Source organism: Zalophus californianus, chromosome 6 (assembly GCF_009762305.2).
Source record: "Zalophus californianus isolate mZalCal1 chromosome 6, mZalCal1.pri.v2, whole genome shotgun sequence".
Classification (NCBI taxonomy): Eukaryota; Metazoa; Chordata; class Mammalia; order Carnivora; family Otariidae; genus Zalophus; species Zalophus californianus.
The window spans coordinates 59,417,712-59,430,358 of NC_045600.1; the positions used below are offsets into that span (position 1 = coordinate 59,417,712).

Here is a 12,647-nt window from a genome sequence, read left to right on the forward strand (position 1 = left end):
AAGAAGGCATCTCCATAACAAAAGTGCAAGGAGAAGCGGCAAGATATCCAGAAGATTTTGCTAATTAAGGAAGGTGGCTACACTAAGCAACAGATTTTCAATATGGATGAAATAGCCTATTGGAAGATGTCATCTAGAATTTTCATAGATAGAAGTCAATGTCTGACTTGAAAAGCTTCAAAGAACAGGCTCTCTTATTAGGGTCTAATGCAGCTGGTGACATTAAGTTGAAGCCAATGCTCACTTACCATTCTAAAGTTCATAGAGCCCTTAAGAATTATGCTAAATCTATTCTGCCTGTGCTCTAGAAATATAACAAAACCTGGATGATAGTGCATCTGTTTATAACATGGTTTACTGAATATTTTAAGTCCACTGTTGAGACCTACTGCTCAGAAAAAAGTTTCTTTCAAAATGTTACTGCTCATTGACAGTGCACCTGGTCGTCTGAGAACTCTAATGGAGATGTACAGTGAGGTTAATGTAGTTTCATGCCTAACACAACATCCATTCTGTAACCCACAGATCAAGAAGTATTTTTGACTTTCAAGTATTATTATTTAAGAAATACATTTCATAAGGCCATAGCAGCCATAGGTAGTGATTCTTTTGATGCATCCGGGAAAAGTAAATTGAAAACCTGTTGGAGGGGCACCTGGGTGGCTCAGTCAGTTAAGCATCTGCCTTCAGTGCAGGTCATGATCCCAGGGGATCCTGGGATCGAGTCCCGCATCGGTCTCCCTGCTCAGTGGCGAGCCTGCTTCTCCCTCTCCCTCCCACTCTGCCTACTTGTGCTATCTCTCGTCAAATAAATAAATAAAATCTTTAAAAAAAAAAACCTTTTGGAAAAGATTCACCATTCTAAATGTCATTAAGAATATGTGATTAATGGGAAGAGGTCAAAATATCAACATTAACAGGAGCTTGGAAGAAGTTGATTCCAACTCTCAATGATGACTTTGAAGGATTTAAGACTTCAGTGGAGGAAGTAACTATAGATGTGGTGGAAATAGAAAGAAACCTAGAATTCGAAGGGGAGCCTGAAGATGTGACTGACTTGCTGCAATCTCATGATCAAACTTTAACAGATGAGTTACTTCTTACAGATAAAAAAAAAAAGTGACTTCTTGAGATGGAGTCTACTCCTAATGAAGATGCTGTGAGGATTACTGAAATGAAAACAAAGGATTTAGGATATGACACAAACTTAGCAGGGTTTGAGAAGATTCACTCCAATCCTGAAAGAAGATCTTCTGTGCGTAAAATGCTATCAAAGAACTTTGCATGCCACAGAGAAATCATTTGTGAAAGGAAGAGTCAATGGATGTGGCAAATGTCATTGTGTTAAGAAATTGCCACAGCCACCCAACCTTCAGCAACCACTGCCCTGATCAGTCAGCAGCCATTAACACTGAGGCAGGACCCTCCACCAACAAAAAGATTATAACTTGCTGAAAGCATAGATGATGGTTAGCATTTTTAGCAATAAAGTATTTTTCAATGAATGCATGTACATCATTTATTTTAGACATAATGCTATTGCACATTTAATACAGTATAATGTAAACGTAACTTTTATATGCACTGGGTAACCAAAAAAATTCATTTGACTTTATTGTGACATTTGCTTTATTGTGTTGGTCTGGAAATGAACCTACACTATCTCAGTGGTATGACCGTACAAATATAATTCAGAATTGACCAACAACCTAAATAGTTAAAACTATAAAACTATTACAAGAAAATATCAGATTAAATCTTTATTACGTTGAATTTGGCAGTGGATTCTTAGTTTGACACAAAAAGCATAAACAACAAAAGAACAAATAAATTGGGTTTCATCAAAATTAAAAACTTTTGTGCATCAAAGGACATTATCAAGAAAGTAGACAATTCACAGAACGGGAGAAACATTGGCAAATCATGTATCTGATAAGAGTTTAATATCCAGAATATATAAAGAACTCTTACAACACAATAATAAAGAGAACCCAATAAAAATGAGAAATAGACTGGAATAGATATTTCTTCAAAGAAGATATACGACTGGCCAATAAGCACGTGAAAAAGATAGCCAACTTCATCAGTCATTGAGGAAATGCAAATTAAAGCCACAATGTGATATCACCTCCTCACACATACTAGGATGGCTATAATTTAAAAAAAAAAAAAAAGGAAAATAAGTTTGGGAGAAATGTGGAGAAGTAGGAAGGCTTTACATTTCTTTGGATATATAAAATAGTACAGCCACTGCTGGGGCGCCTGGGTTGCTCTGTCCATTAAATGTCCGACTATTGATTTCAACTCAGGTCATGATCTCAGGGTTGTAGGATCAAGCCCCGTGTAGAGCCTGCTTAAGATTCTCTCTCTCCGTCTGCCTTTCTCACCTCAGTCTCCTCAACTGTCAAATAAGGAATTGATTAGTCTTCCAGGTTTGTTATCCTATGATTCTAAAAAGTTAAAATAGGCTTCACTTATATGAGCTCTTTTACTTAAACCAGTGATTTTTCACTAAGGACATTTTTGCCCTGAAGGGAACATTTAGCAATGTCTGGAGACATTTCTGGTTGTCATAACTGGGGATGGAGTTGCTACTGGCAGCTAATGGGTACAGGCTAGGGATGCTGCTAAATACCCTGCATTGCACAGGACAGCCTCCCACAACAAAGAATTATCTGGCCCAAAATGTTAATGGTACCATCGTTGAGATACCCTGACTTAATAAACAGAAAATTCACACCATTCTCACATATGCAATTTGTGACATTGAAGTTAGTGCTTTTCTAACTTCAGAGATATAAAATTCCTGATCCAGGTTATCAACTGTTTACCAAAGTCAAGGATACTACAAGCTACTTACTCTGAATAATTTTCATTTTTTTTTGTATGGGTAGAAAAGCTAAAATTAAAATTAAAACATAATAACAACATAGTGATTCAGAAAGAGCCCTCCTAAATTAAACATAGTTAGGTTCAAATAATACCTCAGTTAAATACTTAGTGTGACTTCAGGCAAGTTACTTAACTTGCCAGTATAAGATGATGATAATATTTCTGTCATAGGGATTTGTGAACGAGATAATGGGTTATAAATAAGAGTTAAATGAAGGTTGTCATTATTCCAATTTGCTAGGCAGGCTGAATATGGCTGGAAAGTTGCAGGTTGCTCTTCACTTTTCTAGAATCTCCCTGATTTCCTCCTTCCCAATTCTCTTTTAATTTTGTCTTTCTAATCTGCTGTGAACCAAGATATTAGACATCCACCCTGCCAACCTTTTTAGAATTGGGTCTAAAACTAGTTCTAAGTGAAGGCCTGCAAAGCTCCTGGGGGCAAAGTGCATAGATTTCTGCATGTTGACTGCTTAGAGGCCTTAACTTCTAGGTTCCCACCTATGTCCCAAATAACAGAAGTCTGTTATATAAATAACCTCTAAGTGTTGTTTCTATTATATTACAATAAAATATTGAAAAAAGTTTCCCAAGTAATTATTTTGTTCATACTGTCCAGTAAAATCCCTTGGAATTTAGAAATGCTGTGTTAGATGATGGGAAAATCTAATGCACCAGAACCTAAGATCCATCCTAAAAAATAACATGATACCTTGGTATTTTTAAGTTATAAGCTATTGAGAGCTTAGAGCAGTGATAATCAGACCCACAAATTTAAAACCTGTCTTTCACTTGCAAATAGCATTTCTTCAATACTTCTAATACTTCTGTAAAAGAGTATTATGGAATAATAGATCTTTTGTATAGTTCAAGAGTTATAATCTCTTCTAGCCATCAAGATATCTTAATCTTGTGTCCATAAACCTCTCTTTCCAACTTTTCATACTATTCCATGGATGAATTCCACGTGTGCCAAATTCTGCATTTGTGTGTCCGTATTTTGACACCTAAATAGAAGAATCTCTGGGCCCACAGTGGCTATGTATCTTTCAATGAATGGTATTTTAAAATGTGGGTCCAGTCATAGTACAAGTACTACAGGGTTTTACTGTATTTTCTAGTTAGACACTGATGAAGTAAACTTTAAATCTGAGGAAAACAAAATTTTTCAAAATGAGCACATACTGTCATTTTAAAATATAGCTCTTCATTCCTAAACTTTTCTCCAAAGTGGCAGATACTGCTGATCATTTCCCAATATGTTCTCCCCTTTTTCCAAAATGTTTGTTGTTGTTTTTTTCCAGGACTCATTGATACACAGCAAAATACTACCCTTTCCAATTTCCCTTGTACCCTTATGGCAAAGTTCTGACCAATGAGATCTATGTAATTTCCAGGGCTTTCTTTACCCTTATCTTTCTCCTCTTTCTGCTGGCTGGAACCTTATTCATGGCTTACAGCTGGGCTTGTGTAAGAGGGAAACAAATTTCTATCTTATTTAAGCCACTATTATTTTGGTCTCGAACAGTAGCTGATCCAATGACCCAATACAAAACTTTATTCCAAAAAAAAAACTGAACAAATTGTTAGATATTTAATTTCAGGGAGGATTTTAAGGCTCCCGGCAGTTTAGTTTCTAGCCATTCTGCAACCTGATAGATAAATCAATACTTAATGTTGTTCTCAACCAATATTAGGTAAATAATCAATAATGTAAAAATATAAGGTTGGGGTGCCTGGGTGGTACAGTTGGTTAAACATCCAATTCTTGGTTTCGGCTCAGGTTATGATCTCAGGGTGGTGAGATCCAGCCCTGTGTTGGGCTCCGCGCTCAGCGGGGAGTCTGCTTAAGAATCTCTCTCCCTTTCCACAACCCCCCCCCCCAGCTCTCCTTCTGCATGTGGGGGTCTCTCTCTTTCAAATAAATAAATAAATAAATCTTTAAAAAATAAAATAAAAATATAAGCTTGACACTTTAGGATTTTGCTCTAATATCAGGACATTACAGCATTACATAAAATAATAATAGAAAGAGTAATTGTGATGGATTAAGTCTAGGGTATCTGAAATAGTAGGTCAAATAAATTTTATGTTTGTTTGGGTTTTTTTCCTCAGAGCTAAACCTTGCAGCATTCCAATACTGGCCACAGGCAAATTTGGCTGCAGATAAGGGATATAACCCATAATCAGAGCTCTCAGCACAGTGGGTATTTGCTGACTCTGGATTGATACTGGCTGACTCCCAAGCTTCAGAATATTTTTATACCTAGACCCTATATCCTCAACTATTCTAGAGGTATAGGACTAGATTACATGTGATATCAGGCTTTGCTTTTTTTTTTAACTCAAAAAAATCGGTTCTAGCCCAAAGAGGTTAAAAACTGGTAGCAATTTTCTAACAATATTTGGAACTATGTCTAGGAGAGTCTTTCCACTGAATTTACAGGTGTTGAGAGACTGAGGTCTTAGTGAGTCACAAATCTGCACCCACCTCCTCAGGATAAGATATTCAGAGATTAAGGTACTCAAAGAATTGGTTAAATGTCTATCTTTACACTGATCTGACTGGGAAAAAAAAAAAAAAAGGCTATCTTTAAATCTTGACCTGGGAGTATTATTGTATTTCCTGAAATAATCTAGGGAAGACAAAATTTTACTTATATTGCAATATGGTGGGATTTCCTTCATTAGGTTATATGCTCTATCATGGATTTTAAGTGTTACATTGCCAGCACATAGAGAAGCTACCAATGAATGAATGTAGAATTTGGTTCAGTGTATGCCTTGGGGTTCAATAGTTGTGACATTTTTTTAACCTTAAAAAAATTCTCCACTTACATATGTGAATAAATGAAATTAATTTGGGGGGCATTTAATTATTTTAGGTTTCTGTGTGACAGAACATAGTTTGGCCTGTGGCTAATATTTAAATCCACAATCCCGTTGCAATTAAAAGAGGGAATCCTGGAATCAAATCCCAGCAATGTTATTAACTCATGGTGTGATCCTGGGAAACTCAGTTTCCTCATTGGAAAACAAGGGAAATGTTTTCTATGAGCTCTGAAATTCTGATTTTAGTGCTCAGATTATAATAGGTTCTCAAAGTTTGTTGAATAAGTGATTCTGTATTGCACTCAAGACCTCAAATTTAATTAGTAAAAGACTGAAACATTCCTTGAAAGATTTTACTTTAAACAGAAAAATTTCTGAAAACTATTTCTGGGTAAACATTCCAAACTTAGTAATTTTATTAGTCAAATATTTAATCAAATATGAGAAAATTTATTTTTGCATATCTGATCCATAAGCAGCAAGTAAGTCTACCCAATTCCTTACTTTCAACAATTTTGCCCATATCATTAACAGCTTTTAATAGCTCAGCCTCAGAAATAAATCAAAATATGAAAGTAATTATTGTATTTTGCACATTTAATTGGAAAGCATTTTTTTTAAGTTTTAACCATATTACATTCCTGATATTCAACTGTTTTTGGTTTTCAAAATTGGCAATTCTATATGGTTCAAACTGAATATATTTACTATTAAATACAATGTTTAAGAAATAATATGACAATAGGGGTTCCAATCCTCTCATTCTACCTTTTACTGGTTATCATCTCCTACCTGTTAGGGGTGTTGCAGGTATTTTTCTAAAATTTCATAATATTGTGTCTCTCTTCTACATAGCATTTGTAACTTGTGGTTTAAAACTAGTATAAATCATTGCATTTTGCCAAATATCCTAAAGGGCTGGTACGAATAATGAAAGTTTTTATAGAAAGAATATACTGATAGTTCCTTAATATTCCTTGATTATTTAGCTCTGTGCTTCACAAACTTTAACGTTCTTAACAAGCCCTGGAGAACTTATTCAAATACAGGTTTCAGAGATTCTGACTCAGTAGACAGGGGTGGGGCCATGAATTTGCCTTTCTTACAAACTCTCACATTACCCTTAGGTTGCTGGATCTTAAGCTCAGACTTTTGAGAAACACTGACGTGGAGTACTGAAGAGACTTCTTTGTAACAAAGCCTCTTCCTTATTTTGGTCTTTCAGTAAATAAAACTCAAGTTGATGAGGTGTGATAAAGGCCCTTAAGCCAGTTTGTAAAGGACTACATTCACTTAGTTGTAAGATAACTGTAAATTGGATTTGCTCTGACTTGGGTCTCTACAGCCCACAACCGCAGGACCGCTAACTCCAAAGAACGTGTTCACCTGTCCGGCCTTTAGAACCTCCCGGAGCGCGGGCTTGCCGGGACGGCAAGGGTCACCCCAGCCCCGCCGCTAGGCCAGGCTCGCTTCTTTGCAAGCGTTATCAGAGGCAGCGCTTCCAGCCTGACAAACTGCAGGAGGCTCCAGATAGTGAAGCGCGTGGGCGCCAATCTAGGAGACCAAACGCGACCCACCGCGGGCGGCCAACCCAACCCCATCCGCGAGTCTTCTCTCCGCCAGGGTCCTTCCCGGAGCCCACGGGGCCTAGCAGGGTCGACAGAGGGCCCCTGAAGGGGTGCAGCGAGCAGGTTCGGACCCGCGGAGATCACGCGGCGAGTCTGCGCTCTGAGCCGCCACCTCCGAGCAGTGGCCGGAGTGCCGCCTTACTGGGAGCCACTCGGCGCAAGGACCTACCCAGCGCCGGCTCTCTCTCGATCAGAGGAATTTCTACTGGTCCGCACTAAGACCGGCGAGCTAGCCTACTCTTCTCGGCCCACTCCGTCGTGCCGGGCTTGCGAAGATGTCCGCCAAGCCCGACGCCGGCTTCGTGAAAGAGGCTTCTCGCCAGATCCTGGCCGGTGGTTCCGCTGGTAAGGCAGCCCCGCCCCGCCGCGAGCCAGTCGCTTTTCCCTTCCCTTTCGCGTGTCCCGAAAACTTTCCTCAGACGAGTCTCCCGATCGAAGTTTCTCCTCTGAATTGCGCGCTGCCCACGCAGCGCCCGAGCCCGCCGAGTGCGACAGCAAAGGAAGCCGGGACCGGGCGGCGGACGCCTGGTGCCCCAGGTCAAGTCGCCGCCGCCCCGCGCCGCCGCTCCCGGGTGCCCCGCCTCCCGTGTCCCTAGCCTGGAAAGCGAGCGAGGCAGCCCCAAGGCCTGCAACTGGGACGAGGCCTTTATGCCTCGCTGGTTTCTTTACTTGAAACAATCCAGTTTCCGTCAGACTTAGTGTTGCTCTCAGTTGTAGCCTTCTTCTGGGTAATTCAGGTCTTACGTAACTCCTGCCTTCCCTCATTAAAGTACACACCTCGGGACTCCGCAGGTCTTCTCCACGCAGGCTGTGCTTGCTTGGGGCTATTCGTGCCTTACATAGGCATACTAAAATTAAATGCATATGTTAACACATATAAACACCTTTGGTATAATCGGCTCACGTTAATTTGTGGAGAGTTATGCTGTGGGGAAAAAACCTTCAGAAAAAATTTGTTAGAACTAATCGTGGAAATAGTTACTAAGTGCGGCTAGAGAAAGTTACTGACCCACGAGATTATGTCGTGCGAATGTGTGTTAAAAGATATTTTAAAACATAAATTATGAGTTAATTGAAAATTTAATTTTTCATAACATGCGTTTTTATTTTAAATTTATAATTACTGTAATTCATCACCATAAAACATTTTTATAAATGTAAATAGTCTCTTAATAAGTTATACTGTGGCAACTCTAGTAAATCATATTAAGAGAGTGATTAGGGGCGCCTGGGTGGCTCAGATGGTTAAGCGTCTGCCTTCAGCTCAGGTCACAATCCCAGGATCGAGTCCTGCATCAGGCCCCTTACTCAGCGGGGACCCTGCTTCTCCCTCTCCTTCTACTGCTCTCCCTGCTTGTACTCTTCTCGCTCTGTCAAATAAATAAATAAGATCTTTAAAAAAGAGAGAGACTAGATGTCTAATGTTTCACATAGACTAGTAAAATTTATTTTCAAACAAACTTGGACTTTTTATAAAGGCCTATTATAAATTATGACTAGTTATCAGTATGTCATGAACTACTTGCCTCTCAGGAGTTGCACACACTGCCAGATGTATCAATTACAGTCTGTATACTTTCCTAAAGATGATACTTCATTAATATGGCAATCAAAGTATTCATCTTTTATATGTGATTGTGTTTTGTCCATCCATAATTACGATGTTAGTGGCCCCACTGTCTACTTTTTTAGTTGTTTGTCAGTAGTGATGATGAATTTTCACCAATTTACTCACCATTTTGGCCAGTTTCACAATGTCCAAGACTCTGCTAGCTGTCCTGACTCAGTTGATTCAGAATCCATCACCCTGATCAAAGAAAACTTAGGTGTCCCAATAGGAGAATAAGGCTGATTAGTGAACATCCTAACCTATGACTAATGATTCAGAAGCATCTGTAATTGGCTTAGATGATCATACTCTATGCTAGACACAGCTAAATTCAAGGGATGTTAAGAGTAGATCAAACTATAATCCTACTTACACTGTTTTGTTGGATGATAAATATTTGGCACAAATATAATGTGTGATTCCATCATGTAACTAATATGAATGAAAATTAGTATATTTCTAAGGTAAATTAAACATAGTGTAGTTGATTTATATAGTTAGTACTGTGGAATTATTGATAAATGATGAGAATTTGTACTTTCATCATAGTATAGAAAAACAGTCATGTTTTCTTCTACTTGGGCAATAACATTTTCATAAAATTTTATATTTATTGGACTTCAATAAATGCAGACTAATCATATTACATATACTAGGTCAAGGGCCAAAAATAAATTAATATACAAGAAAGGTAGAATTTTAATAAATATAGAAAATGCATTTGAATTTGTAGTGCTGGAGTTCTGACTACTGATAATGTCATCAAATGCAACACCTCTGTGTGTATATTATATGACCTTTGGAAGATAAAGGTTAAAAATACATTCTGGCTTTCTTAAGGGGAAAAAAAAACTGGGGAGGTTTATTGGAGAAATACCAGGGTTTCTCATGGAATTCAAGGTCTTGATACCTCCCTGGAGGAGACTGGAATCAGGAGCTAGAGCACTGAGGGGAACTCAGGAAGTGAGCTCTTGCTATCTCTTACCCTTCCTCACTTTGTGAAATGGTTAAGCATTTCCAAGGCAGTGGGGTGGTGGTTAATAATAGGGTCACAGGTAGTACAAATATAGTTGTTAGGACAGCTTGCCATACTTCCATAGATTTGCCTGGTAACGAGTAAACATGCCCAAATGGATTCAGACAGCTAATTACTTATAAAGACAGGAAAAGCAACTCATTATGGTGTCAGTTTCCTGTGTCCCTTATTCCATGGAGGACACCAAACTGAAGAGACCAGATGATACACGGTATGAACGGTGGTGAGGAGACACCTCAGAACAACAGCCAGTCTTATCCACTTACACTGAAGGCTGCAGCTTTCCCTAAGTGGAAGTGAGGTGGAAAGTCTTGTGTTCAACTGACACTAGGGAGATAGATGAGAAATGGCCTCTGCAGTCTTCCATGAGATAACGGGAGAAACCGCTTCTCAGTGCTTCCTCACCAGTCTGCTTATCTTGCCTTAGTGCAGAGGAAATCACGGGGCATTCTGCCAAGACTCAGCTCAGACTGTGGCCTAGCCCTGCCTATAGGGCTATATGGAGATGTGCAAGGTTGTCAGCATGCCAGGCTGTGGAGGTATTTCCCTGTGTCCTTCTGGTGCCTTCATCAGTCTTTTTGCTTACAATTGACTGCTGTTTGCTGCTCTTTCGTCCACGTGACGGAGTGTGGTTCCTAACAGCTCTTGAATTTACATGCTCTTGACTTCTGTTCTGTGGAGACAGTGAGATACTGACTTCCTTTTTTTTTCAGTTCTTGTGTAAAATCATGGGAAAGACTCAAAACCCAGTTTTGGACAGGGGCCCACCTCTGCCACCAATCAGTTGTAGCCACTGCCCATGTGGATGTGTGAGGGGGGCCGCAGTGGGCATGGGGACTTCAGTGGAGATTTATTTTCCAGAGAAGCCAGATACATCATGAGATGGCCAGTAGATGTCTTTCATAATGATAATAGGTCTGTCTTTCATTAAAAGATGGTTTGTGATATTTGTATTTAAAAGACCAAAGAGATTGATGCACTGACAGTTGCTTGGACAATATACATTTAAAGACTGGCCTTGAGCTTGTAGCTATAGCTAATATATAGTTATTGTTACCAGGGCAACTTTGTTTTATATGATGAAAGCTATGCTCAAGACAAGTAGGTATGAACTGAAGTTTTACAGAGTGGGCTTCTAGTCTGTATTTTCAGCTTCAGGTAATCACATAAGATTCACATGAAAGAATAGAAGCCAATGATGAGAGCTTCAGGAAGATCAGCAAGGCTAAACACTACAGGAGGGCTAAGGATGTGAATGAGAAGGGGCCCTTGTATCACACCCTTTCATTTTTGATGGCCATGTAATATTCCATTATATATATAATGTATATATAATATATACATATATATATATAAACACACACACACCCCACATCTTCTTTATTCATTCATCTGTCAATGGACATCTGGGCTTTTTCCATAGTTTGGCTATTGTGGACGTTGCTGCTATAAACCGTACCCCTTCGGATCACTACATTTGTATCTTTGGGGTAAATACCCAGTAGTGCAATTGCTGGGTCATAGGGTAGCTCTGTTTTCAACTTTTTGAGGAACCTCCATCTGTTTTCCAGAGTGGTTGTACCAGCTTGCATTCCCACCAACAGTGTAGGAGGCTTCCCTTTTCTCCATATCCTCCCCAACATCTGTGATTTCCTGACTTGTTAATTTTAGCCATTCTGACTGGTGTGAGTTGGTATCTCATTGTCGGTTTGATTTGTATTTCTCTGATGCCAAGTAATGTTGAATATTTTTTCATGTGTCTGTTGGCCATTTGTAGGTCTTCTTTGGAGAAATGTCTGTTCATGTCTTCTGCCCATTTGATCGGATTATTTATTCTTTGAGTGTTGAGTTTGATAAGTTCTTTATAGATTTTGGATACTAGCCCTTTATCTGATAAGACATTTGCAAATACCTTCGGTTGTCTTTTGGTTTTGTCGACTGTTTCCTTTGCTATGCAAAATCTTTTTATCTTGATGAAGTCCCGATAGTTCGTTTTTGTCTTTGTTTCCCTTGCCTTTGGAGACAGGTCTAGCAAGAAGTTGCTGTGGCTGAAGTCAGAGAGGTTGCTGCCTGTGTGCTCCTCTAGGATTTTGATGGATTCCCGTCTCTCGTTTAGGTCCTTCATCCATTTTGAGTCTATTTTTGTGTATGGTGTAAGGAAATTGTCCAGTTTCATTCTTCTGCTTGTAGCTGTTCAATTTTCCCAGCACCATTTGTTGAAGAGACTGTCTTTTTTCCATTGGACATTCTTTCCTGCTTTGTCAAAGATTAGTTGACTATAGAGTTGAGGGTCCATTTCCAGGTTCTCTATTCTGTTCCACTGATCTTTGTGTCTGTGTTTGTGCCAGTACCATACTGTCTTGATGATTATAGGTTTATAATAGAGCTTGAAGTCTGGAATTGTGATGCCTCCAGCTTTGGTTTTCTTTTTCAACATTCTTCTGCTATTTGGGGTCTTTTCTGGTTCCATACAAATTTTAGGATTATTTGTTCCAGCTCTGTGAAAAAAGTTGTTGGTATTTTGATAGGGATTGCATTGAATGTATAGATTGCTCTAGGTAGACATTTTGACAATATTTGTTCTTCCAATCCATGAGCATGTTTTTTTTTTCCCATTTCTTTGTGTCTTCCTCAATTTCTTTCATGAGTGTTC

At 39.0% G+C, this 12,647-nt stretch overlaps 1 protein-coding gene across 2 annotated transcripts in view; it reads left to right on the plus strand.

Moving 5' to 3' along the window:
• Nucleotides 1-6,151: 6,151 nt before the first annotated feature.
• The window catches only part of SLC25A21 (solute carrier family 25 member 21), a 479,968-nt gene continuing 473,472 nt past the window's right edge, over nucleotides 6,152-12,647 (plus strand). For both annotated transcript variants that reach the window (XM_035728242.1, XM_027572196.2), the window contains exon 1: nucleotides 6,152-7,694. Coding sequence is in view for 1 of the 2 variants with exons in the window: in XM_027572196.2 (XP_027427997.2) it covers nucleotides 7,625-7,694 (70 nt within the window). In the remaining variant the exon portion in view is untranslated. The remainder of the gene's footprint in view (nucleotides 7,695-12,647) is intronic.